The 25,299-nt window shown below is 50.2% G+C and overlaps 2 protein-coding genes across 2 annotated transcripts; both read right to left on the bottom strand.

The window, feature by feature from the left end:
• Positions 1–590: 590 nt before the first annotated feature.
• On the bottom strand, positions 591–20,089 carry LOC135292358 (cytohesin-2-like). The gene is given in 14 exon segments (XM_064406569.1): positions 591–845; positions 847–886; positions 2,830–2,984; positions 5,507–5,578; positions 6,584–6,662; positions 8,797–8,909; positions 10,206–10,354; positions 11,797–11,909; positions 13,197–13,277; positions 14,828–14,946; positions 16,901–16,967; positions 19,303–19,364; positions 19,366–19,656; positions 20,074–20,089. Coding segments are annotated over 13 exon segments (1,353 nt in total). The 5' UTR covers positions 19,621–19,656; positions 20,074–20,089; the 3' UTR covers positions 591–797.
• Positions 20,090–22,290: 2,201 nt separating this feature from the next.
• On the bottom strand, positions 22,291–25,248 carry LOC135292361 (basic proline-rich protein-like; the record flags this gene model as incomplete). Its single annotated transcript, XM_064406572.1, has 1 exon — positions 22,291–25,248. A coding segment is annotated over one exon (1,068 nt), but the record flags the coding sequence as incomplete, so codon positions are not given.
• Positions 25,249–25,299: the final 51 nt, after the last annotated feature.

Below are 25,299 nucleotides of genomic sequence, written 5' to 3'. Positions count from 1 at the left end.
TCCCCAGCCCGGCCCCTCCCCCCCCCCCCCCAGCCCCTCCCAAATTCCCAAAGAAAGTTCCGGAATTTCTCGGATTTTTCCCGTTTTTATTTCGGGGCCATAAATAAAGGGGGGGGGAGGGGCGGGGGGGGGGAGGGGCCGGGACCCCCCGGAGCCCAAACTGGGAGGGAAATCCGGGAATTTCGGGAATTTTGGGAATTTCGGGAATCCCAACGGGAATTTGGGGATTTTTGGGAGGGGAAATTTGGGAATTTCGGGGGGATTTCGGGAATTTTGGGAATCCCAATGGGAATTTTGGGATTTTTGGGGGAAATTTTGGGAATTTTGCGGTTCCCAATGGGAATGTTGGGAGGATTTTTGGGAATTTTGGGGGAATTTTGGGATTCCCAGGGGGATTTTGGGAATTTTGGGGCTCCAGGGGTGAATTTTTGGGAATTCTGGGATTCCCAGGAGGAAATTTTGGGAATTTTGGGATCCCCAGGACGAATTTTTGGGAATTCTGGGGCTCCAGGGGTGAAATTTTGGGATTCCCAGGATGAATTTTTGGGAATTTTGGGGCTCCCGGGGGTGAAATTTTGGGAATTTTGGGGCTCAAGGGGTGAAATTTTGGGAATTTTGGGATCCCCAGGGATGAAATTTTGGGGAATTTTTGGGAATTCTGGGGCTCCCGAGCCTCTTGGTCCTTTCCCAGTCTGGAGGAATTTTGGGGGAAATTCCCCCAAATTTTTTTGGGGGATTTTTTGGGAGGTTCCAGGTGGGAATTCCGGGGGTCCCGCCCCCTTTTTTTTGGGGTTTTTTCAGGGATTTTCCGGCTTTTTCTTGACGGAAATTCGCTTTTTCCGCGCCTGCCAGCATCTCGTAGAACGGATCCACGCTCACCGCCGCCCTGCCGGAAAGTCGGGGATTTTGGGAATTTTGGGGAATTTTTTGGGGATTTTTTGGGGTCCCGACCCCCTGGGGAAACCCCTGGAAAAAAATTCCCCCCCGAAAACCCCAAAATTCCCCCAAAAATCCATCAAAAACCCTCAAAAATCCAATTAAAATACCAAAAAAAAATTCGAATTAAAATCTCCATAAATTCCAATTGAAATCCCCAAAATTCCATTTAAAAATCCCCCAAATTCCATAAAAAAAGCCACAAATTTCCAATTAAAATCCCAAAAAATTCCAATTAAAATTAAAAAAAATTCCAATTAAAAAAAAAAAAATCCAATTAAAATTTTTTAAAAATCCAATTAAAATCCTCAAAATTCCCATTTTAACCCTCCAAAACTCCACTAAAAATTTCCAGGTATTTTTGGGATTCTTTGGGAATTTTTTTGGGGATTTTTGGGGATTTTTTGGGGTCCTGACCCCTTGGGGAAACCCCTGGAAAAAATTCCCCCAAAATCCCCCTGAAAAACCCCAAAATCCCCCCAAAAATGCATTAAAATGCCACAAAATTCCAATTAAAATAAAAAAAAATCCAATTAAAATCCTCAAAATTCCCCTTTTAACCCCTCAAACCCCCATTAAAAAAAAACAAACCTGATTTTTGGGGAGGAATTCCAGAATTTTTAGGAATATTTTTGGAATTTTTTTGGAATTTTTTGGGCCTCACTGGATGGATTTGGACCCAAAAATCTCTTTTTTTTAGACATTTTTAACCCATTTTAACCCCTAAACCCCACTTTAACCCCCCAACCCCCCTTTACCAAGCCCGAATTATTTTTAGGAAATTTTCTGGAATTTTTGGGAATTTTTCCTGGGAATTTTGTCCCTCACTGAACGGATTTGATCTCAAAAATTCACATTTTAGCACCAAAAAATCCCATTTTAACCCCCAAAAATCCCATTTTAACCCCTAAACCCCCACTTTAACCCCCCAAACCCCCATGTAAAAAAACCCTGATTTTTTGGGGATGAATTCCAGAATTTTTAGGAATTTTTTTGACCCTCACTGGACAAATTTCATCCCAAAAATTCACATTTTAGCGCAGGAAATTCCCATTTTAACCCCTAAAACCCCACTTTAACCCCCCAAACCCCCATTTAACAACCCCCCCGGGATTTTCAGGGATTTTTTAGGAATTTTTAGGAATTTTTCCCGGGAATTTTGTCCCTCATTGGATGGATTTGATGGCAGAAATTCACATTTTAGCGCCGAAAATTCCCATTTTAACCCCTAAAACCCCGCTTTAACCCCCCGAACTCCCATGTAAAAAAACCCTGATTTTTTGGGGGTGAATTCCAGAATTTTTGGGAATTTTTTGGGAACATTTCGGGAACATTTCCCCCTCACTGGATGGATTTGATCGCAAAAATTCACATCTTAGCACCAAAAAATCCCATTTTAACCCCCAAAATTCCCATTTTAACCCCCAAAACCCCGCTTTAACCCCCCGAACCCCCATGTAAAAAACCCCCTGAATTTTTTGGGGGTGACTTCCAGAATTTTTGGGAATTTTTGGGTAATTTTTTGGGAACATTTTTGCCCCTCACTGGATGGATTTGATCCACTCGTCCTTCTGCTCGCGGGGTGGGCGCCGAGATGCGGCACAGCACACGCTTCCCCCTGTACCAACCCCCCCGGGATTTCCAGGGATTTTTTAGGAATTTTTAGGAATATTTTTGGAATTTTTTGGTAATTTTTTGGGCGTTTTTGGGCCTCACTGAACAGATTTGATCGCAAAAATTCACATTTTAACCCCCAAAAATCCCATTTTAACCCCCAAAACCCCACTGTAACCCCCCAAACCCCCATGTAAAAAAACCCTGAATTTTTTTTTTGACAATTCCAGAATTTTTGGGAATATTTTTGGGAACATTTTGGTAATTTCTGGCCCTCACTGGATGGATTTGATCCACTCGTCCTTCTGCTCGCGCGTGGGCGCCGAGATGCGGTACACCACGTGGTTCCCCTCCACCACGCGCCCGTCCGCCTCCGTCTTGCACGCCTTGATCAGCTGCCCCTTGTTGTTGGGGATGTACAGCTCGAAGCAGTGCTGGGAAAACCGGGAAAAACCAGTAAAGACCAGTAAAAACCAGTACGAACCAGTACAAACCAGTTTGGGAAAAAAGCCGGAAAAATCTGGAGCAAAAATGGGGCAAAAAAATGGAGAAAAACGGGGAAAAAGGGGAGATTTGGGGATCTTGAAATGGTCTGGAAGGGGTTAAAAACCAGTAGGGACCAGTAAAGACCAGTATAAACCAGTACGAACCAGTACAAACCAGTTTGGGAAAAAACCGGAAAATCTGGAGCAAAAATGGGGCAAAAAAATGGGGAAAAAAGGGGAAAAAAGGGGGAAAAAAGGGGACATTTGGGGACTTTAAAATGGTCTGGAAAGGGTTAAAAACCAGTAGGGACCAGTAAGGACCAGTACAAACCAGTACGAACCAGTACAAACCAGTTTGGGAAAAAAACGGAAAAATCTGGAGCAAAAATGGGGCAAAAAAATGGGAAAAAGGGGAAAAAAGGGGGGGAAAGGGGACATTTGGGGATCTTGAAATGGTGTGGAAAGGGTTAAAACCCAGTAAAAACCAGTAGAAACCAGTAAAAACCAGTAAAGACCAGTTTGGGAAAAACTGGAAAAATCTGGAGGAAAAACAGGGCAGGGAAAGGGGAAAAAAAGGTAAAAATTGGGGAAAACTGGGAGATTTGGGGACTTTAAAATGGTCTGGAAAGGGTTAAAAACCAGTAGGAACCAGTTCAGACCAGTAAAAACCAGTTCAGACCAGTACGAACCAGTTTGGGAAAAATTGGAAGAAGTTGGGAATCGTGGGACAAAAAACATGGCGAAAAATGGGGAAAAATGGGGAGATTTGGGGAGTTTAAAATGGTTTGGATAGAGTTAAAAACCAGTAGGGACCAGTAAAAACCAGTTCAGACCAGTAAAAACCAGTACAAACCAGTTTGGGAAAAATTGGAAAAATCTGGAGGAAAAACGGGGCAAAAAATGGGGGGGAAAAGGGGCAAAAAATGGGGGGGAAAAGGGGCAAAAAGAGGAGAAAAGCAGAAATTTGGGGACCTTAACATGGTCTGGGAAGGGTTAAAAACCAGTAGGGACCAGTTCAGACCAGTACATACCAGGAAAAACCAGTTCAGACCAGTACAAACCAGTTTGGGAAAAATTGGGGTAAAATCGGATAAAGGGTGATGGAAATAGAGGGGGAAAAAAGGGAAAAAGGGGAAAAAAGACGAAAAAAGATGGGATTTGGGGGCCTTAAAATGGTCTGGAAAGGGTTAAAAACCAGTCTGGACCAGTGAGAACCAGTTTGGACCAGTACAAACCAGTAGAGACCAGTTTAGAAAAAAGTGGAAAAATTTGGGGGTCGTGGGACAAAAAACATGGCCAAAAATGGGGAAAAAAGGTAAAAAAGGGGAGATTTGGGGACTTAAAATGGTCTGGGAAGGGTTAAAAACCAGTAGGGACCAGCAGGAACCAGTAAAGACCAGTTCAGACCAGTTCAGACCAGTAGAAACCAGTACAAACCAGTTTGGGAAAAATTGGGGTAAAATTGGATAAAGGGTGATGGAAATAGAGGGGGAAAAAGGAAAAAAAAGGGGAAAAATTGAGAGATTTGGGAAGTTTGAAATGGTCAGGAAAGGGTTAAAAACCAGTAGGAACCAGTTAAAAACCAGTAAGAACCAGTTTGGACCAGTTGGAGAGAAAGTGGAAAAATCTGGGAGTCAGCGGACAAAAAAAAGGGAGGAAAAGGGGAAAGAAATGGGGGAAAACGGGGAGATTTTGGGGCATTTTTGGGGGGATTTTTGGGGGATTTTTGGGGTGGTTTTTGGGGTTTTTGGGCCATTTTTAGGGATGTTTTGGGCTGATTTTTGGGGTGGTTTTTAGGGATTTTTGGGCTGATTTTTGGAGTGTTTTTTAGGGATTTTGGGGTAATTTTTAGGGATTTTGGAGGTAATTTTGGGATGTTTTTCGGGGTTTTTGGGGTGGTTTTTGGGCCACTTTTTGGGTAATTTTGGGGTGGTTTTTAGGGATTTTGGAGGTAATTTTGGGGTGGTTTTTAGGGATTTTTGAGGTAATTTTGGGGTGGTTTTTAGGGATTTTGGGGTAATTTCTGGACCATTTTTAGGGTAATTTTGGGGTGATTTTTAGGGATTTCTGAGATGATTTTTGGGGTTATTTTGGGGTGGGTTTTGGGATTTTTGGGCTGATTTTTGGGGTGTTTTTTAGGGGTTTTTGGGCAGATTTTGGGCTAGTTTTTGGGGCGTTTTTTAGAGGTTTTTGGGCTGATTTTTAGGGATTTTTTGGATATTTTTTAGGGATTTTTGGGCAGATTTTGGGCTGATTTTTGGGGTGGTTTTTAGGGATTTCTGGGCAGATTTTGGGCTGGTTTTGGGGATTTTTGAGCTGATTTTTAGAGATTTTTGGGCAGATTTTGGGCTGATTTTTGGGGTGTTTTTTAGGGATTTTTGGGCAGATTTTGGGGTGTTTTTTAGGGATTTCTGGGCAGATTCTGGGGTGGTTTTTGGGGTGTTTTTGGGGTTTTTGGGGCTCAGTCTCACCGGTTTGCGCGGATCCTCGACCTCGCGGATGCTCAGGTTCTCCAGGGGGATGATCCCCCGCGGCTCCTTGTCCTGGAATTCCGGAATTTCGGGAAATTTTGGGAATTTTTGAGAAATTTTATTTGAATTTTAGGGATTTTGGGGGAATTTGGGGTTCCAGGAAGGGATTTTGGGGTGAATTTGGGGCATTTTGGGGCCGATTCCACCTCGGGGATGATTCCCTCTGGCTCCTTGTCCTGAAATTTGGGAATTTGAGGAAATTTTGGGAATTTTTGGGGAATTTCAGGAAATTTTGGGGTTATTTGGGGTCCCAGGGAGGGAATTTGGGGTGAATTTGGGGGTTTTTGGGGTGAATTTGGGGGTTTTTGGGGTCTCACCGTGGTGTACTCCAAGTAGCAGAGGCAGATTTGGGATTTTGGGGGTGAATTTGGGGTAATTTGGGGTGGTTTGGGGGTAATTTGGGGTGATTTTGGGGTATTTAGGGGGGGATTTTGCTGATTTTGGGGCTCCCGAGGCGGATTTTGGGCTATTTTGGGGTGAATTTGGGGGTTTTTGGGGTCTCACCTTGGTGTACTCGAAGTAGCAGAGGCAGATTCGGGATTTTGGGGTGAATTTGGGTTATTTTGGGGTATTTTCATTGAATTTTTGATGGTTTTGGGGTATTTTGGGGTGGATTTTGCTGATTCTGGGGGTCCCGAGGCGGATTTTGGGCTATTTTGGGGTGAATTTGGGGGTTTTTGGGGTCTCACCGTGGTGTACTCGAAGTAGTAGAGGCAGATTTGGGATTTTGGGGTGAATTTGGGTTATTTTGCTTCAATTTTGGGTGGTTTTGGGGTATTTTGGGTGTTCTGAAGTGGATTTTGGGGTGAATTTTCGGGTTTTTTGGGTGAATTTGGGGTTTTTGGGGTCTCACCGTGGTGTACTCGAAGTAGTAGAGGCAGATTTGGGATTTTGGGGTGAATTTGGGGTAATTTGGGGTGGTTTTGGGGTATTTAGGGGGGGATTTTGCTGATTCTGGGGCTCCCGAGGCGGATTTTGGGCTACTTTGGGGTGAATTTGGGGTTTTTGGGGTCTCACCGTGGTGTACTCGAAGTAGTAGAGGCAGTTGTCGGTCAGGATGAACCAGCGGCGCTTCCACGTCTTCACCCGCCCGCCTGAGGGCATTGGGGCAAATTTGGGGCATTTCGGGCAAATTTGGGGCATTTGGGGCAAATTTGGGGCATTTGGGGATTTTTGGGGGGGATTTTGGGATCCTTGGGGCACAATTTGGGGGATTTTAGGGGGGGTTTTGGGGGAATTTTGGGATTTTTAGAGGAATTTTTGGGGGATTTTGGGATTTTTGGGGGAGAATTTTGGGATTTTTGAGGCATTTCGGGATGTTTGGGGGGGATTTTGGGATCCATAGGGCAAAATTTGGGGGATTTTAGGGGGGATTTTCAGGAATTTTGGGATTTTTGGGGAATTTGGGGCAAATTTGGGGCATTTGGGGGAAAATTTGGGTATTTTGGGATTTTTGGGGGGGATTTTGGGATCCCTGGGGCAAAATTTGGGGGATTTTGGGGCAATTTTGGGATTTTTTGAGGAATTTTTGAGGGATTTTGGGGGAATTTTTGGAGGAACTTTTGGGGGATTTTGGGCTTTTTGGGGGGATTTGGGTGAATTTTTGGGGAAATTTGGGAGTTTTGGGGGAAAAATCAGGGGGGTTTTGGGGGGTTTCTGGGAATTTTAGGGAAATTCTTGGGGATTTTGGGAGGATTTGGGATTTTGGGGGGGATTTTGGGATCCCTGGGGCAAAATTTGGGGGATTTGGGGGGAATTTTGGGAAAACTTTGGGGGAATTTGCAGGAATTTTGGGGGGATTTGGGATTTTTGAGGGAATTTTAGGGGGATTTTGGGAGAATTTTGGGGCATTTTGGGGAATTTTGGGATTTTAGGGGGAATTTTGGGGGATTTCAGGAAATTTTGGGGGATTTTGGGGGGGATTTGGGGTCCATGCAGTAAAATTTAGAAAATTTGGGGATTTTGGGGGATTTTTGGGGGAATTTTGGGGACTTTTTGGGGGGTCCCAAGCGCTGCCCCTCCCCCACCCCAGCACTCACCTCCTGGGGGGTCCCAAAGGCAGCACCGGGGGGATTGGGGGAAATTTGGGGAATTTTGGGGAAATTTTGGGAAAATTTTGAGTGATTTTTGGGAGATTTTGAGAAAATTTGGGGGAATTTTTTGAATTTTTGGGAATTTTTTGAATTTTTTGGAATTTTTTTGAATTTTGGAGAGTTTTCAGGGAAATTTTGGGGAAATTTGGGGAATTTTGGGACAGTTTGGAGCCAATTTTGGGAGGTTTTGGGAAAATTTGGGGGAATTTTTAGGGAATTTTTTGAATTTTGGGGGAAATTGTTGGGGGATTTTTGGAGAATATTTGGAATTTTGGGAGAATTTTGAGGGAAATTTGGGGGAAATTTGGGGTATTTTGAGGGAAATTTGGGGAATTTTGGAGGAATTTGGGGATTTTTAGGGAAGAAAAGAAAGAAAAATAAAAAAATTCCGTTAAAATTCAGCAAAACCAAACTGGGACAGACTGGGGGGACTGGGAGGGGGCGTGGCCATGCAAAGTGGGCATGGCCACACCGAGTGGGCGTGGCTATGTGAGGTGGGCGTGGCCTGGGGAATGCCCCACCCACTTAACACCATTAAAGATTTTAAAATTCCAAAAATTTGGGATTTTCGGGTGTTTTTGAGGGGGGGTTTGGGGGCGTGGCCACATGAGGGCGTGGCCCAGGCTCAGTGGGCGTGGCCAATGCGTGGTGGGCGTGGCCAGGGCTGTGCCCCACCCACTTCAACCCCATAAAAGGTTTAAAAAATGCCCAAAATTTGGGATTTTTGAGTATTTTGAGCGGGATTTTGGGGGCGTGGCCACAGGGGAGCGTGGCTCCGGTGGGGTGGGCGTGTCCTATGTGTGGTGGGCGTGGCCACAGCCGCATCCAACCCACTTTGAGCCGCATAAAACTCAAAAAAATGCCCAAAAATTGGGATTTTTGAGTATTTTAAGCGGGATTTTGGGGGCGTGGCCACAGGAGGGCGTGGCCCAGGCGGGGTGGGTGTGGCCAATGTCTTTGTGGGCGTGGCCAGAACAATGCCCCACCCACTTTGAGCCACATTCAAGCCCTAAAACTGATCTAAAATGCCCGAAAATTGGGATTTTTGAGTATTTTGGGCGGGATTTTTGGGGCGTGGCCACGTGTGGGCGTGGCCCGGGCGCGGTGGGCGTGGCCGGGCGCGGTGGGCGGGGCTCACCCAGCTTGAGCAGCCAGCCCTCGCGGTCGGGGTTGAAGAAGGTGTGCGTGAGGTCGTTGCCGTCGTCCTCGGGGATCTTGAAGGGCTCCGAGCGGATGCTCTCGTACAGGTTCTGAAATTGGGGCGAAAACGGGGAGATTCGGGAGTTTTGGGGAGATTCGGGGGGTTTTGGGGGAGATTCGGGGATTTTTGGGGGAAAATCGGGGGATTTTTGGGGGAGATTTGGGGATTTTGGGGGAATTTTGGGGGAAATTCGGGGTTTTTTGGGGGAAATTAGGGGATTTTTGAGGAATTTTGAGGGAAATTCAGGAACTTTTTGGGGAAATTTGGGGATTTTGGGGGAGATTCGGGGATTTTTGGGGAAAAATGGGGGATTTTTGGGGGAGATTCGGGGATTTTTGGGGGAAATTCGGGGATTTTTGGGGAAATTAGGGGATTTTTGAGGAATTTTGGGGGAAATTCGGGGATTTTTGGGAAAAATTGGGGATTTTGGGGGAATTATGGCGGAAATTTGGGGGTTTTTATGGAATTTTGGGGGAAATTTGGGGATTTTGGGGGAAATTCAGGGATTTTTGGGGGAGATTTGGGGATTTTTGGGGAAAATTCGGGGATTTTTATGGAATTTTGGGGGAAATTTGGGGATTTTGGGGGAAATTTGGGGATTTTGGGGAAATTCAGGGGTTTTTGGGGGAGATTCGGGGATTTTGGGGGAAATTTGGGGATTTTTGGGGGAAATTCAGGGATTTTTGGGGATATTCAGGGGTTTTTGGGGAAATTTGGGGATTTTGGGGGGAGATTCGGGGATTTTTGGGAGATTTAGGGAGTATTTTGTATAAATTTGGGCAAATTTGGAAGGAATTTAATCCCAAAAGTGACCACGCCCACTCAGACCACACCCTCATAGGCCACGCCCCCAAATCCTCATTCAGACCACACCCACCCCCAAAACCACGCCCCAAAACCCCTGAAATTCCCATTTTTTCACCCCAAAATCCCCATTTTTTCACCTTTTCCTCCCCAAATTTCACCCCAAATGTGACCACGCCCTCTCAGACCACACCCACCGACCACACCCTCATAGGCCACACCCACACCTGAAACCACGCCCCCAAGCCCCTCTTAAACTGCTGAAATTCCCATTTTTCACCCCAAAATCCCCATTTTTTCACCTTTTCCTCCCCAAATGTCACTCCAAAAGTGACCACACCCACCGACCACACCCTCATAGGCCACGCCCCCAAATCCTCATCCAGGCCACACCCACGCCCCAAAACCCCTGAAATTCCCATTTTTTCACCCCAAAATCCCCATTTTTTCACCTTTTCCTCCCTAAATTTCGCCCTGAACCCACCCAAAATCCCGTCCCCGCACCTGCGCACACCTGGCCCCGCCCCCCGGCCCCGCCCACCCTGAGCAGCTCCTCGGGCAGGTCGCCGCCGTCGTTGATGCCGCGGTTCATGGCCACGAAGCGCTCGGCCGACGGCTTGTCGCGCACGTTGGGGTTGTGCAGGGACGTGTTCAGCATGATCACCGCGAACGACAGCACGTAACACGTGTCTGACACGGGTAACACAGGTGTGACAGGTGTGACAGGTGTGACAGGTGTGACAGGTGTGACAGGTGTGACAGGTGTGCCCAGGTGTGCCCAGGTGCGTCGCGCACGTTGGGGTTGTGCAGGGACGTGTTCAGCATGATCACCGCGAACGACAGCACGTAACACGTGTCTGACACGGGTAACACAGGTGTGACAGGTGTGACAGGTGTGACAGGTGTGACAGGTGTGCCCAGGTGTGCCCAGGTGCGTCGCGCACGTTGGGGTTGTGCAGGGACGTGTTCAGCATGATCACCGCGAACGACAGCACGTAACACGTGTCTGACAGGTGAGAGACAGGTGTGACAGGTGGGACAGGTGTGAGACAGGTGTGACAGGTGTGACAGGTGTGACAGGTGTGACAGGTGTGACAGGTGTGACAGGTGTGTCTGTGTGAGCCCAGGTGTACCCAGGTGTGTCAGTGACAGCCCAGGTGTGTCAGTGACAGCCCAGGTGCGTTACCTGTGCAGGTGAACACGCCGGGGTTGCACAGGCAGTAGCGGTGGGTGTGTCAGTGACAGCCCAGGTGTGTCAGGGCTGTGCCCAGGTGTGTCAGTGACAGCCCAGGTGTGCCCAGGTGCGTTACCTGTGCAGGTGAACACCCCCGGGTTGCACAGGCAGTAGCGCTGGGTGTGTCAGTGACAGCCCAGGTGTGTCAGTGACAGCCCAGGTGTGTCAGTGATATCTCAGGTGTACCCAGGTGTGTCAGTGACAGCCCAGGTGTGCCCAGGTGTGCCCAGGTGCGTTACCTGTGCAGGTGAACACCCCCGGGGTTGCACAGGCAGTAGTGCTGGGTGTGTCAGTGACAGCCCAGGTGTGTCAGGGCTGTGCCCAGGTGTGTCAGTGATATCTCAGGTGTGCCCAGGTGTGCCCAGGTGCGTTACCTGTGCAGGTGAACACCCCCGGGTTGCAGAGGCAGTAGCACTGGGTGTGTCAGGGCTGTGCCCAGGTGTGTCAGTGATATCTCAGGTGTGTCAGTGACAGCCCAGATGTGTCAGTGATATCTCAGGTGTGTCAGTGACAGCCCAGGTGTGTCAGTGACAGCCCAGGTGTGCCCAGGTGTGCCCAGGTGCGTTACCTGTGCAGGTGAACACCCCCGGGTTGCACAGGCAGTAGCGCTGGGTGTGTCAGAGACAGCCCAGGTGTGTCAGGGCTGTGCCCAGGTGTGTCAGTGATATCTCAGGTGTACCCAGGTGTGTCAGTGACACTCTCAGGTGTGCCCAGGTGTGCCCAGGTGCGTTACCTGTGCAGGTGAACACCCCCGGGTTGCACAGGCAGTAGTGCTGGGTGTGTCAGAGACAGCCCAGGTGTGTCAGGGCTGTGCCCAGGTGTGTCAGTGGTATCTCAGGTGTACCCAGGTGTGTCAGTGACACTCTCAGGTGTGCCCAGGTGTGCCCAGGTGCGTTACCTGTGCAGGTGAACACGCCCGGGTTGCAGAGGCAGTAGCGCTGCGCGAACGCCTCCATCATGCGGTCGATTTTCTGCGCCTCCCCCGGCAGCCGGAAACTCCACAGGAACTGCCTGGAAAACCAAAACACACCTGGAGTTACCTGGGACACACCTAAAACACACCTGGGGTTACCTGGGACACACCTAAAACACACCTGAGCTCCCACAGGAACTGCCTGGAAACCCAAAAATACACCTGGAGTTACCTGAGACACACCAAAACACACCTGGGGTTACCTGAGACGCACCTGGGGTTACCTGGGACACACCTGGGGTTACCTGAGACACACCTGAACCACCCCAAAACACACCTGGGGTTACCTGGGACACACCTGGGGTCACCTGAAACCCCCCAAAACACACCTGGGGTTACCTCAGACACACCTAAAACACACCTGAACTGCCACAGGAACTGCCTGGGAAAGCCAAAATCACCTGGGGTTACCTGGGACACACCTGGGGTTACCTGAAAACCCCTAAAATACACCTGGGGTTACCTGGGACACACCTGGGGTCACCTGAAACCCCCCAAAACACACCTGAGCTCCCACAGGAACTGCCTGGAAAACCCAAGACACACCTGGAATTACCTGGGACACACCTGGGGTCACCTGAAACCCCCCAAAACACACCTGGGGTTACCTGAAACCCCCCAAAAACACACCTGAACTGCCACAGGAACTGCCTGGGAAAGCCAAAATCACCTGGGGTTACCTGAGACACACCTGGGGTCACCTGGGACACACCTGGGGTTACCTGGGACACACCTGGGGTTACCTGAACCCCCCCAAAACACACCTGGGGTTACCTGGGACACACCTGGGGTCACCTGAAAACCCCTAAAATACACCTGGGGTTACCTGGGACACACCTGGGGTCACCTGAAAACCCCTAAAATACACCTGGGGTTACCTGAGCTGCCACAGGAACTGCCTGGAAAACCCAAAAATCACCTGGAGTTACCTGAGACACACCTGGGGTCACCTGAAACCCCCCAAAACACACCTGAGCTCCCACAGGAACTGCCTGGGAAACCCAAGACACACCTGGAATTACCTGGGACACACCTGGGGTCACCTGGGACACACCTGGGGTTACCTGGGACACACCTGGAATTACCTGGGACACACCTGGGAAGCCCCAAATCCACCTGAGAGCCCCCAAAATTCACCTGAGATTTCCCAGAACTCACCTGGGAGCCCCCCCAGGTGACCCCCCCTTCATCTCCAGGTGAGCCCCGCCCCCAGGTGTCCTCCCAAGGTGAGCCCCGCCCCCCAGGTGAGCCCCGCCCCCAGGTGAGCCCCACCCCCAGGCGAGCCCCGCCCCCCAGGTGAGCCCCGCCCCCCCAGGTGAGCTCACCTGAGCGCCTGCACCAGGTTGAGGTCGGTGAACTCGTGCAGGTCCACGAAGGCGTGGAGCACGCCCAGGTTAAACTCCTCCCTGGGGGCGGGGCCGGGCTGTCAATCACACCTGGCCACGCCCCCCACGTCAGTCACCCATTTACCAGCCCAGCCTCACAACTGTCAATCATCCCTGACCACACCCACCCTGTCATTTACCCATTTGCTGGTCCAGTCCAGCTCCTGTCAATCACACCTGGCCACGCCCACCCTGTCATTTACCCATTTGCTGGTCCAGTCCAGCTCCTGTCAATCACACCTGGCCACGCCCACCCTGTTATTCACCCATTTACCAGCCCAGTCCAGCCCCTGTCAATCATCCCTGGCCACACCCACCCTGTCATTTACTGGCTCAGTACAGCCTCTGTCAATCATGCTGCAGCTGGGCTTGACCACGCCCACAAGTTAGAATAAGCCCCACCCACTAGCTGTCAATCATTGCTGCTCCCAGTCTTTCCCAGCGCTCCCAGTCCCCCTTTAACCCCTCCCAGTCCATCCCAGTTTGTTCCAATCCCCTCCTAGTTGCTCCCAGTCCATCCCAGTCCCCCTCTAACCCCTCCCAGTCCAATCCCAGTGCTCCCAGTCCCTCTTTAACCCCTCCCAGTGGCTCCCAGTCCCCCATTAACCCCTTCCAGTCCAATCCCAGTATATCCCAGTCCATCCCAGTCCCCATTAACCCCTCCCAGTCCCTCCCAGTGCCTCCCAGTCCAATCCCAGTCCAATCCCAGTTACTCCCAGTCCCTCCCAGTCCCCGTTAACCCCTCCCAGTCCAATCCCAGTCCATCCCAGTCCACCTCTCTCCCAGGCAGTCGCCGATGGCCGTTTTGTTGAGCCCCTCTCCCTTGTACAGGAACCCCAGTGCCTCCCAGTCTATCCCAGTCCAATCCCAGTGCCTCCCAGTCCCCGTTAACCCCTCCCAGCCCAATCCCAGTCCCTCCCAGTCCCCGTTAACCCCTCCCAGCCCAATCCCAGTCCCTCCCAGTCCCCGTTAACCCCTCCCAGCCCAATCCCAGTCCCTCCCAGTCCCTCCCAGTGCCTCCCAGTGCCTCCCAGTCCAATCCCAGTCCAATCCCAGTGCCTCCCAGTGCTCCCAGTGCCTCCCAGTCCCCGTTAACCCCTCCCAGTCCAATCCCAGTCCCTCCCAGTCCCCTTTAACCCCTCCCAGCCCAATCCCAGTATATCCCAGTGCTCCCAGTCCACCTCTCTCCCAGGCAGTCGCCGATGGCCGTTTTGTTGAGCCCCTCTCCCTTGTAGAGGAACCCCAGTGCTCCCAGTGCCTCCCAGTCCAATCCCAGTGCCTCCCAGTCCCCGTTAACCCCTTCCACTCCAATCCCAGTATATCCCAGTGCTCCCAGTCCCTCCCAGTCCCCGTTAACCCCTTCCACTCCAATCCCAGTATATCCCAGTGCTCCCAGTCCACCTCTCTCCCAGGCAGTCGCCGATGGCTGTTTTGTTGAGCCCCTCCCCCTTGTACAGGAACCCCAGTGCTCCCAGTCCATCCCAGCCCAATCCCAGTGCCTCCCAGTCCCCGTTAACCCCTCCCAGCCCAATCCCAGTGCCTCCCAGTGCTCCCAGTCCATCCCAGTACACCTCTCTCCCAGGTAGTCGCCGATGGCCGTTTTGTTGAGCCCCTCCCCCTTGTAGAGGAAGCGCGCGATGTCCTCGGCCGTGTGCCGCAGCAGCTCCTGCTCCACCAGGAACTGGATCCCCTGGGAACCCAAATTCCCAAAATTCACAAAATTCACGGAATTCCCGGAAAATCCGCACCCAAAACGCAAAAATTCCCGGTCAAAAACACCAAAATTCCCAGCAAAAAACACCAAAATTCCCATTTTTTATGGCGAAAATTCACATTTTTTACACTGGAAATTGGTAAAAGTTCTCCTGCTCCACCAGGAACTGGATCCCCTGCGAACCCAAATTCCCAAAATTCACGGAATTCTGGGAAAATCCGCACCCAAAATGTAAAAATTCCTGCCAAAACCACCAAAATTCCCATTTTTTACTGCAAAAATAAAGGGAAAATCCACATTTTTTACACTGGAAATCGGTAAAAATTCTCCTGCTCCACCAGGAACTGGATCCCCTGGGAAACCCAGAATTCCCAAAATTCACGGAATTCCCGGAAAATCCGCACCCCAAACACAAAAATTCCCGGTCAAAACCACCAAAATTCCCAGCAAAAAACACCAAAATTCCCGTTTTTTATGGCGAAAATTCACATTTTTTACACTGGAAATTGGTAAAAGTTCTCCTGCTCCACCAGGAACTGGATCCCCTGGGAACCCGGAATTCCCAAAATTCACGGAATTCCCGGAAAATCCGCACCCGAAACGCAAAAATTCCCACGCAAAAACACAAAAATTCCCAGCAAAAACAACAAAATTCCCATTTTTGATGGTGAAAATAAAGGGAAAATTCACATTTTTTACACTGAAAATTGGTAAGAATTCACATTTTTAAGGGTCAAAAATCCCAACGTTCTCAAACTCCCAAAAATTCCCCCCAAAATTCCCCAAATTCCCCAGAAAAATTACCCAAAATGCCCCAAAAATTCCCCCCAAAAATTCCACCAAATTTCCAGAATTCACCCAAAAACTTGCAAAAATTCCCCCCCAAAATTCACCAAATTCCTCAATTCCCCCGCAATTCCCCAAACCTTCCTAAAATTCCCAAATTTCCCCCCAAATTGCCAAAAATTCCCAATAAATTTCCCAAAATCCCCCAAAAACTCCCCAAAATTCCCCAAAAAATCCTGTAAAATCCACAAAAATTCCCCCAAATCCCCAAATTTTTCCCCAAAATTTCCCAATAAATTCCCCCAAATCCCTCAAAATTCCCAAAAAATTCCCCTAAAATCCACAAAAATTCCCCAAAAATTCCCAAATTTTCCCCAAAGTTCCCAATAAATTCCCCAAAATTCCCCCAAAATTCCCAAATTTCCCCCAAATCCCCCTAAAATCCCCAAAAATTCCAAAATTTTCCCCAAAATTCCCAATAAATTCCCCCAAATCCCCCCAAAACTCCCAGATTTCTGCCAAAATCCCCCAAAATTCCCCCAAATCCCCCTAAATTCCCAGAAAATTCCCCTAAAATCCACAAAAATTCCCCCAAAATTCCACCAAAATCCCAAATTTCCCCCAAATCTGCCCAGAACTCCCAAAAATTCCCCCAAAATTCCCAAATTTCCCCCAAAATCTCCCCAATTTCCAAAAAAAATTCACCTAAAATCCACAAAAATTCCCCAAAAATTCCCAAATTTTCCCCAAAATTCCCAATAAATTCCCCCAAATTCCCCCAAAATTCCCAAATTTTCCCCAAAATTCCAATAAATTCCCCAAATCCCCCCAAAACTCCCAAATTTCTCCCAAAATCCCCCTAAATTCCCAGAAAATTCCCCTAAAATTCCCAAAAATTCCCCCAAAATTCCCATATTTTCCCCAAAATTCCCAATAATTTCCCCCAAAATTCCCCCAAAATTCCCAAATTTCCCCCAAAATCTCCCCAAATTAAAAAAAAAATTCACCTAAAATCCACAAAAATTCCCCAAAAATTCCCAAATTCCCTCCAAAGTTCCCAATAAATTCCCACTAAATTCCCCCAAATCCCCCCGAATTCCCAAATTCCCCAATTTCCCCAATTTTCCCCCAAAATCCCGCTGACCTTTTTGGGGTCCATGTTGAATTTCTTGCGGCCCATCCCCATCTTGCGGTTCCGCTGCAGCGTCTTGCTGCAAAGGCCCAAATTTGGGGGAATTTGGGGCATTTTGGGGAATTTTGGGGAATTTGGGGGAATTTTGGGAAGATTTTGGGGTCCCAGGTGGGAATTTTCAGGGGAAATTTGGGGAAATTTTGGGGAAAATTGGAGAATTTTTGGGAATTTTGGGGTCCCAGGTGGGAATTTTCAGGGGACATTTTGGGAATTTTTGGGAAATCTGGCAAATTTTGGGGAATTTTTTTGAAATTTGGGGATTTTGGGTTCCGGGGTGAAATTTTAAGATTTTGGAGCTCCCAGATGCAAATCTTTAGGAACTTTTTGGGATATTTTGGAGATATTTTTGGGATATTTTGGGATATATTTCAGATATTTTAGGGGATATTTGGGGAATCCTTTTGGGGGTTATTTGGGGTATTTTGGGGATATTTTTGGGCCTCTTTCAGGACATTTTGGGGCTGTTTTGGGGCTGTTTTTGTGACCATTTCAGGATATTTTGGGGATATTTTTGGGAATATTTTGGGGATATTTTCAGGCCTCTTTCAGGACATTTTGGGGCTATTTTTGGCAATATTTGGGGATATTTTGTTGCTCTTTTTGGGCCTGTTCCAGGACATTTTGGGGCTGTTTTGGGGATATTTTGGGTGTTTTTTGTTGCTGTTTTTGGGCCTGTTTCAGGACATTTTGGGGATATTTTGGGGCTATTTTAGGGATATTTTTGTGACCGTTTCAGGATATTTCGGCTGTGTTTTGGCCATGTTTTGGGCCTGTTTCAGGACATTTTGGGGCTATTTTAGGGATATTTTTGTGACCGTTTCAGGATATTTCGGCTGTGGTTTGGGGCTGCTTTGGGGCTGTTTCAGGACATTTTGGGGCTATTTTGTTGCTATTTTTGTGACTGTTTCAGGACATTTTGGGGCTATTTTGGGGCTATTTTTGAGCCTCTTTCAGGACATTTTGGAGCTATTTTGGGGCTATTTTGGGGCTATTTTTGTGACCGTTTCAGGACATTTGGGGGCTATTTTGGGGCTTATTTGAGCCTCTTTCAGGACATTTTGGGGCTATTTTGGGGCTATTTTAGGGATATTTTTGTGACCGTTTCAGGATATTTTGGCTGTGTTTTGGCTGTGTTTTGGGGCTGTTTCAGGACATTTTGGGGCTGTTTTGGGCCTGTTTCAGGACATTTTGTTGCTACTTCCGGGCCTGTTTCAGGACATTTTGGGGCTGTTTTGGGGCTATTTTTGTGCCTGTTTCAGGACATTTTGTTGCTATTTTTGTGACCGTTTCAGGACATTTTGTTGCTATTTTTGTGACCGTTTCAGGACATTTTGGGGCTGTTTTGGGGCTATTTTTGTGCCTGTTTCAGGACATTTTGTTGCTATTTTTGTGACCGTTTCAGGACATTTTGTTGCTATTTTTGTGACCATTTCAGGACATTTTGGGGCTATTTTGGGGCTATTTTTGAGCCTCTTTCAGGACATTTTGGAGCTATTTTGGGGCTATTTTGGGGCTATTTTTGTGACCGTTTCAGGACATTTTGGGGCTATTTTGGGGCTTATTTGAGCCTCTTTCAGGACATTTTGGGGCTATTTTGGGGCTATTTTAGGGATATTTTTGTGACCATTTCAGGATATGTTGGCTGTGTTTTGGGGCTGTTTTGGGGCTGTTTTGGGCCTGTTTCAGGACATTTTGGGGCTATTTTTGTGACCCATTCAGCATATTTTGGCTGTGTTTTGGGGTGTGTTTTGGGGAGTGTTTTGGGGCTGTTTCAGGACATTTTGGGGCTATTTTGGGGATATTTTGGGGCTATTTTAGGGATATTTTTGTGACCGTTTCAGGACATTTCGCCTGCATTTTTGGGGAGTGTTTTGGGGCTGTTTCAGGACATTTTGGGGCTATTTTTGTGACCATTTCAGGACATTTTGGGGCTATTTTGGGGCTATTTTAGGGGATATTTTTGTGACCGTTTCAGCATATTTTGGCTGTGTTTTGGCCATGTTTTGGGCCTGTTTCAGGACATTTTGGGGCTGTTTTGGGGCTATTTTTGTGACCATTTCAGGACATTTTGTTGCTATTTTTGGGTCTGCTTCAGGACATTTTGGGGCTATTTTGGGGCTATTTTAGGGATATTTTTGTGACCGTTTCAGGATATTTTGGCTGTGTTTTGGGGCTGTTTTTGGGCTGTTTTGGGGGCTGTTTTGGGCCCGTTTCAGGACATTTTGGGGCTATTTTGTGACCATTCAGCATATTTTGGCTGTGTTTTGGGGTGTGTTTTGGGGCTGTTTCAGGACATTTTGGGGCTGTTTTGGGGCTGTTTTGGGGCTGTTTCAGGACATTTCGGGGCGCCTGACCTGCCCTCGTTGGCCTCGAGCCCCTCGACCTCGCTGATGGCCTCGCTGAGCTCGTCGCGCAGGCCGCTGGATCTCGCCCAGCAGCTCCTGCTTGCGGCGCCGGATCGACTCCAGCTCCCGCCGCTCCTCCGGGGACAGGTCTGGGGGCACTGAGCGCGCCGGGCTGCCACGGCTGCCACACCTGGGCACACTGGCACACCTGGCACACCTGGGCACACCCCGTGCCCACCCGGCCCCTCCTTGTCCTTGTTTGAACCCCCCCAGGAGCTCAAATCTGGGGCATTCCGGGGATATTTGGATCCCTGGCCACGCCCACATCACACCTGGGCACACCTGGGCACCCCCCTGGTACAGCTGGGCACACCCCGTGCACACCTGGGCACACCTGGCCCCGCCTCTTCCTTATTTGAACCCCCCCAGGAGCTCAAATCTGGGGGATTGGGTCCCTGGCCACGCCCACAGCTCCCTGGCCACGCCCACTTCACACCTGGACACACCTGGGCACACCCCTGGCTCACCTGGCCCCAACTTGTCCTTGTTTGAACCCCCCCAGGAACTCAAATCTGGGGGATTTGGGTCCCTGACCACGCCCACTTCGCACCTGGCCACGCCCACTTCACACCTGGACACACCTGGGCACTGCCCGTGCCCCCTGGCCCCAACTTGTCCTTGTTTGAACCCCCCCAGGAACTCAAATCTGGGGGATTCCCTGGCCACGCCCACTTCGCACCTGACCACGCCCACACCTCCATGACCACGCCCACATCACACCTGGGCACACCCCGTGCCCACCTGGCCCCGCCTCTTCCTTCTTTGAACCCCCCCCAGGAGCTCAAATCTGGAGGATTTGGGTCACTGGCCACGCCCACACCTCATTAACCACGCCCACTTCACACCTAGCCACGCCCACATCACCATTGGCCACAGTGACACCTCCCTGGCCACGCCCACACCACACCTGGCCACGCCCACACCATTCCGACCATGCCCATATCGCACCCGGCCACGCCCATTTCACACCTGTCCACATTTTCCTTGGCCACGCCCCTTCTCCGATCAAGCCCCGCCCCCTCACTCAAATTTTAGCACCTCGCCCCATTGGTCACGCCCCTTTTCCATATAAAGGAGTTGGGCGTGGTCGGGGCTAAAGGGGCGTGGCCTTTGCCAATCACAAGTGGCTCATTTTCAAAGGGGTGTGGCCTAATTTGCATTGGTGACTGGGCGTGGCTTGCAATAAAGAGGGCGTGGCTTGATGAAAAGGGCGTGACTTGTTATGAACGGGGCGTGGCCACATCAAAAGGGGGCGTGGCCACATCGCCCTCATGGCTGCTGACTCCACCCCCGCGATTAGCCCCGCCCACCCACGTGACCCATCCCGCCCCTTTTCCCGCCGCGCCCATCACGTGACCGCTCCTCGCGCCGCCATTGGCCCGCCGCCTCACGAACCCCCCCCGCCATTCCCCTCACGCCTTTCCCGCCCGGCCCCGGTCCCTCCCCGCTCCCTCCCCGGTTCCTCCCCGGTCCCGCCCGGTCCCGCCGGTTCCCGCCGCCCTCAGCGGCCTCACCGTACACTCCGTCCTCCATGGCGGGCCCGGGGCCGCTGGGCCGCGGCCGCTCCGCTCCGCCCGCTCCGCCCGCCCCGCCGGGGCCCGGGCCCGCTCCGGCTCCGCCACACGGCGGCTCCCGCCCCCCAGCGCCGCTGCAGCCAATCAGCGCCGCGCTGGGCGTGAGTGACGGGCGGGATGGCCAATGGGAGGAGAAGGAGGGAGGGAGTAATGCGCTAACGAATGAGAAGGCGCGGTGGTTTGATTGGCAGCGGTTTTAGCCAATCAGGATGGAGAAAGGCGGGGCAGCGTGGTTTTGGTGTGATTGACAGCTATCTCAGCCAATGGCAAGCGGAACTCGGTAAAGGGGCGGGTCTTCACGCTTTGATTGGCGTTTTGCTGTGCTCGTATTAATATTAATGAGGCTTATTAATATTAATGAGGTGTCCTGCGGTTCGGCGGGTCCTTTCGGGGTCCCAAATGTCCCAAAATGGCCCCAAAATGGCCCCAAACCTCCCAAATTCCAAAAAATCCTCACAAAACGAACCCAAAATGACCCAAAATTCCTAAATTTCCACAACATGACCCCCGAAATTGCCCCAAATTCCCGAAATTGTTAAAAAAGAGCCCCAAAATTGCCCCAAACCCCCAAATTCCCATAAAATGACCCCAAAATTGTCCCAAATTCCCCAAATTCCCAAAAAATGGCCCCAAAATGACAAAATAATCCCAAAATTCACACAAAATAATCCCAAAATGGCCCCAAAATTCCCAAAATGGCTCTGGACCCCCCCCCCAAAACTCCACAAAATTCCCGAAAAATTCCTAAAATTGGTCTGAAAACCCCAAATGGCCCCCAAATTCCCACAAAATTCCCCACATTTTCCCCAAAATGCCAAAAAATTCTCAAAATTTCCCCAAATGTCCCCAAATTCCCACAAAATTCCCCAAAATTTCCCTAAAATGTCTCTGAATTTTCACAAAATTCCCCAAATTTCCCCCAAAATGGCCCCGAATTCCCACAAAATTCCCCACATTTTCCCCAAAATGCCACAAAATTCCCCAAAATTTCCCCAAAATGGCCCCGAATTCCCCCAAAATTCCCCAAATTTCCCCCAAATGTCCCCAAATTCCCACAAAATTCCCCAAATTTTCCCAAAAATGGCCCCAAATTCCCACAAAATTCCCCATATTTTCCCCCAAAATGGCCCCGAATTTTCACAAATTCCCCAAATTTTCTCCAAAATGACACAAAATTCCCAAAATTTCCCCAGATGTTCCCAAATTCCCCAAAATTTCGCCCAAAATTGTCCAAAATTCCCCAAAATGGCCCCGAATTCCCCCAAAATTCCCCAAAATTCCCCAAAATGGCCCCGAATTCCCACAAAATTCCCCAAATTTCCCCCAAAACGCCCCCAAATTTCCCCTCCCCCCCAATTCCCGCTTTTCTCGCGTGGTTTTTATTGGAAACAGCGAAATTCCCGTAAAAATTGGCATGCGGGGGGCGGATCCAGGCCGGGGGCGGGGCTTGGGCCTGGAGGGGCGGGGCTTAGTGACGGGGCGTGGCCACCGCGCCGGGGGCGTGGTTTGATCGCTGATTGGGCGTGGCCACGCCCAGGACGGAGAGGGGGCGTGGTCTGAGCTGACAGGGGGCGGGGTTTGGGTGGGAGGGGCTGGAATGGGCGGGGCTTGGGGAAAGGGGCGGGGCCGGGGGGGCTCCCAACGATCCCAGCCCCCCCCAGGGCAGTGGGAATGGACTGGGACAGACTGGGATGAACTGGGACGAAGGGGACCAGGGAAACTGGTCCAAACTGGTCCAAACTGGGACAAACTGGGACAAACTGGGATTTACTGGTCCAAAGTGGGACAAACTGGGATTTACTGGTCCAAAGTGGGACAAACTGGGATGAAACTGGGGGACACTGGTCCAAACTGGTCCAGACTGGTCCAGGGAACTGGGATTTACTGGTCCAGATTGGTCCAGGGAAATGGGGGATACTGGTCCAAACTGGTCCAACGAAACTGGGATTTACTGGTCCAAACTGGTCCAGATTGCTCCAGGGAAACTGGGAATTACTGGTCCAAACTGGTCTGGGGTAACTGGGGGATACTGGTCCCATATCAGGCAGTGAACTGGTCTGGACTGGTCCAAACTGGTCCAGGGAAACTGGGATTTACTGGTCCAAAACTGGTCCAGATTGCTCCAGGGAAATGGGGTTACTGGTCCTGTATCAGGCAGGGAACTGGTCCAAACTGGTCCAAAACTGGTCCAAACTGGTCCAAACTGGTCCTACTGGTCCAGGGAAATGGGGGATACTGGTCCAAACTGGTCCATGCTGGTCCGTACTGGTTCATACTGGTCTGTACTGGTCCAGACTGGTCTGTATTGGTTTATACTGGTTTATATTGGTCCAGACTGGTCCAAACTGGTTTATACTGGTTTATACTGGTCCGTACTGGTTTATACTGGTCCAGACTGGTCCAGACTGGTTTATACTGGTCCCTACTGGTTTGTACTGGTCCATACTGGTTTATACTGGTCTGTACTGGTGGGGGCACCCCGGGGGTCCCAGCCCCCCCCCCTTTAAGGCACTGGGACCCCCCGGGGGTTGGGGGGGAGGGGCAAAATGGGGCAAAAAATGGGAAAAATGGGAAAAAATGGGAAAAAATGGGAAAAATGGGAAAAAATGGAAAAAGGGGAAAAAATGGGAAAAATGGGAAAAAATGGGAAAAAGGGGAAAAAATGGGAAAAAATGGAGAAAAAAATGGGGGAAAATGGGAAAAAATTGGAAAAAATGGGGGAAAAAGGCAAAAAAAATTGGGAAAAAATGGGGAAAAAAAGGCAAAAAAATGGGGAAAAATGGGGAAAAAAGACAAAAAATGGGGAAAAATGGGGAAAATGGGGGAAAATGGGGGAAAAAAGGCAAAAAAATGGGGCAAAAAGCAAAAAATGGGGCAAAAAGGACAAGAAAAGGGGAAAATGTTAAAAAAATAGAAAAAATGGAAAAATAACAAGAAAAAGTGAAAAAAAGGGGAAAAAAGGACCAAAAAAAAGTTAAAAAAGGGGAAAAAAGGGGGGGGGGGAAGGTAAAAAAAGGCGATTTTTGGACCCACCAGGGAGGGGAAATTTGGGGAATTTTCCCCCAAAAATTTGATGATTTTGGGGCTCCAAAAATGAGGATTTTTTGGGACCCACCAGGGATGGAAAATTTGGGGGAATTTTCCCTAAAAAAGGCGAATTTTGGGACCCTGATTTTGGGGTCTTGGGGAGGATTTTGGGGAGGTCCTGGTGGATTTTTGGGGTGAATTTGGGGAATTTTGGACGGAATTTTGATCAATTTTCAGTGAATTTTGAGGTGATTTTTTGGATGAATTTTGGGTTAATTTTGGGGTGATTTTGAGATATTTTGGGCTGGTTTTGGGGTGACTTTTGATGAATTTTGGGGTGAATTCTGATGAATTTTTGATTAATTTTAGGGTGAATTTTGCGCTGATTTTGGGTGAATTTTTGGGGTGAATTCTGGATGAATTTTTGAATATTTTTTGTCTGATTTCGGGTGAATTTTTTGACGAATTTCGGTGCAATTTTGGGCTGATTTCGGGCGATTTTGGGGTGAATTTTGGCTGATTTCGGCTGAATTTTGGATGAATCTTGGGTTAATTTTGGGGTATTTTTTGCTGATTTTTGACGAATTTTGGGGCTGAATTTTGGGCTGATTTCTGATGACTCCCGGGGTGAATTTCGGGTGAATTTGGGGTGAATTTCGGGGCATTTTGGGGTTGTTCCCCTAGACGGGCGTGGTTCTCCTGTTGAGGGTCCCGGTGCCCCCCCCGGGGGGTCTCGGCCCCTCCCCCCCCCTGCAGCGTCAGGAAGGGCCCGCCGGGTGGGGGAGGGGCGCCGGGCGTGCCGGGCGGCGCCCCCCGCCGGGTGGGGGAGGGGCGGAGCCCCCGGGGGAGGGGGCGGGGCGGCAGCGGGGGGGAGGGGCCCTTCCCCGGCCGCCCCTCCCCCCGCGGGCCGGCTGAGGGTGAACATGGAGATCTCGGGGTGCGCGGGGGAGGGGAGGACGAGGCGGATTTCCCGCGCTGCTGCTGCTGGGTGGGGGGGGGGGAGGGGAGGGGTCACGTGACTTGCCGCTGGAGCGCGAGCCCGAGCGCGAGCGGCGGCGCGGGGGGGCGGGGGCCGCGGCAGGGCCGGGGGTGGGGGAGGGGCGGCGCGCGGCGGGGGCGGGGGGGGAGGGGCGGGCGGCGGGGGGGGAGGGGCCTTGCGGTGGCGCTCGATGTAGAGGTTGACGGCGAGGACGCCGATGGCCTCGGCCAGGATGAAGGAGACGCCGCCGAAGTAGAAGCTCCAGCCGTACGAGTAGGGGGGAGGGGCGGCGCTCGCCGTCCCGCCGGGGGGGGGGAGGGGAGGGCCCCCCCCCCGACCCCCTCCCCCCCCCGCGTTGGCCGAGAT

The sequence above is a fragment of the Passer domesticus genome, unplaced genomic scaffold, assembly GCF_036417665.1.
Source record: "Passer domesticus isolate bPasDom1 unplaced genomic scaffold, bPasDom1.hap1 HAP1_SCAFFOLD_309, whole genome shotgun sequence".
NCBI lineage: Eukaryota > Metazoa > Chordata > Aves > Passeriformes > Passeridae > Passer > Passer domesticus.
This window is presented reverse-complemented; position numbering and strand designations above follow the sequence as displayed.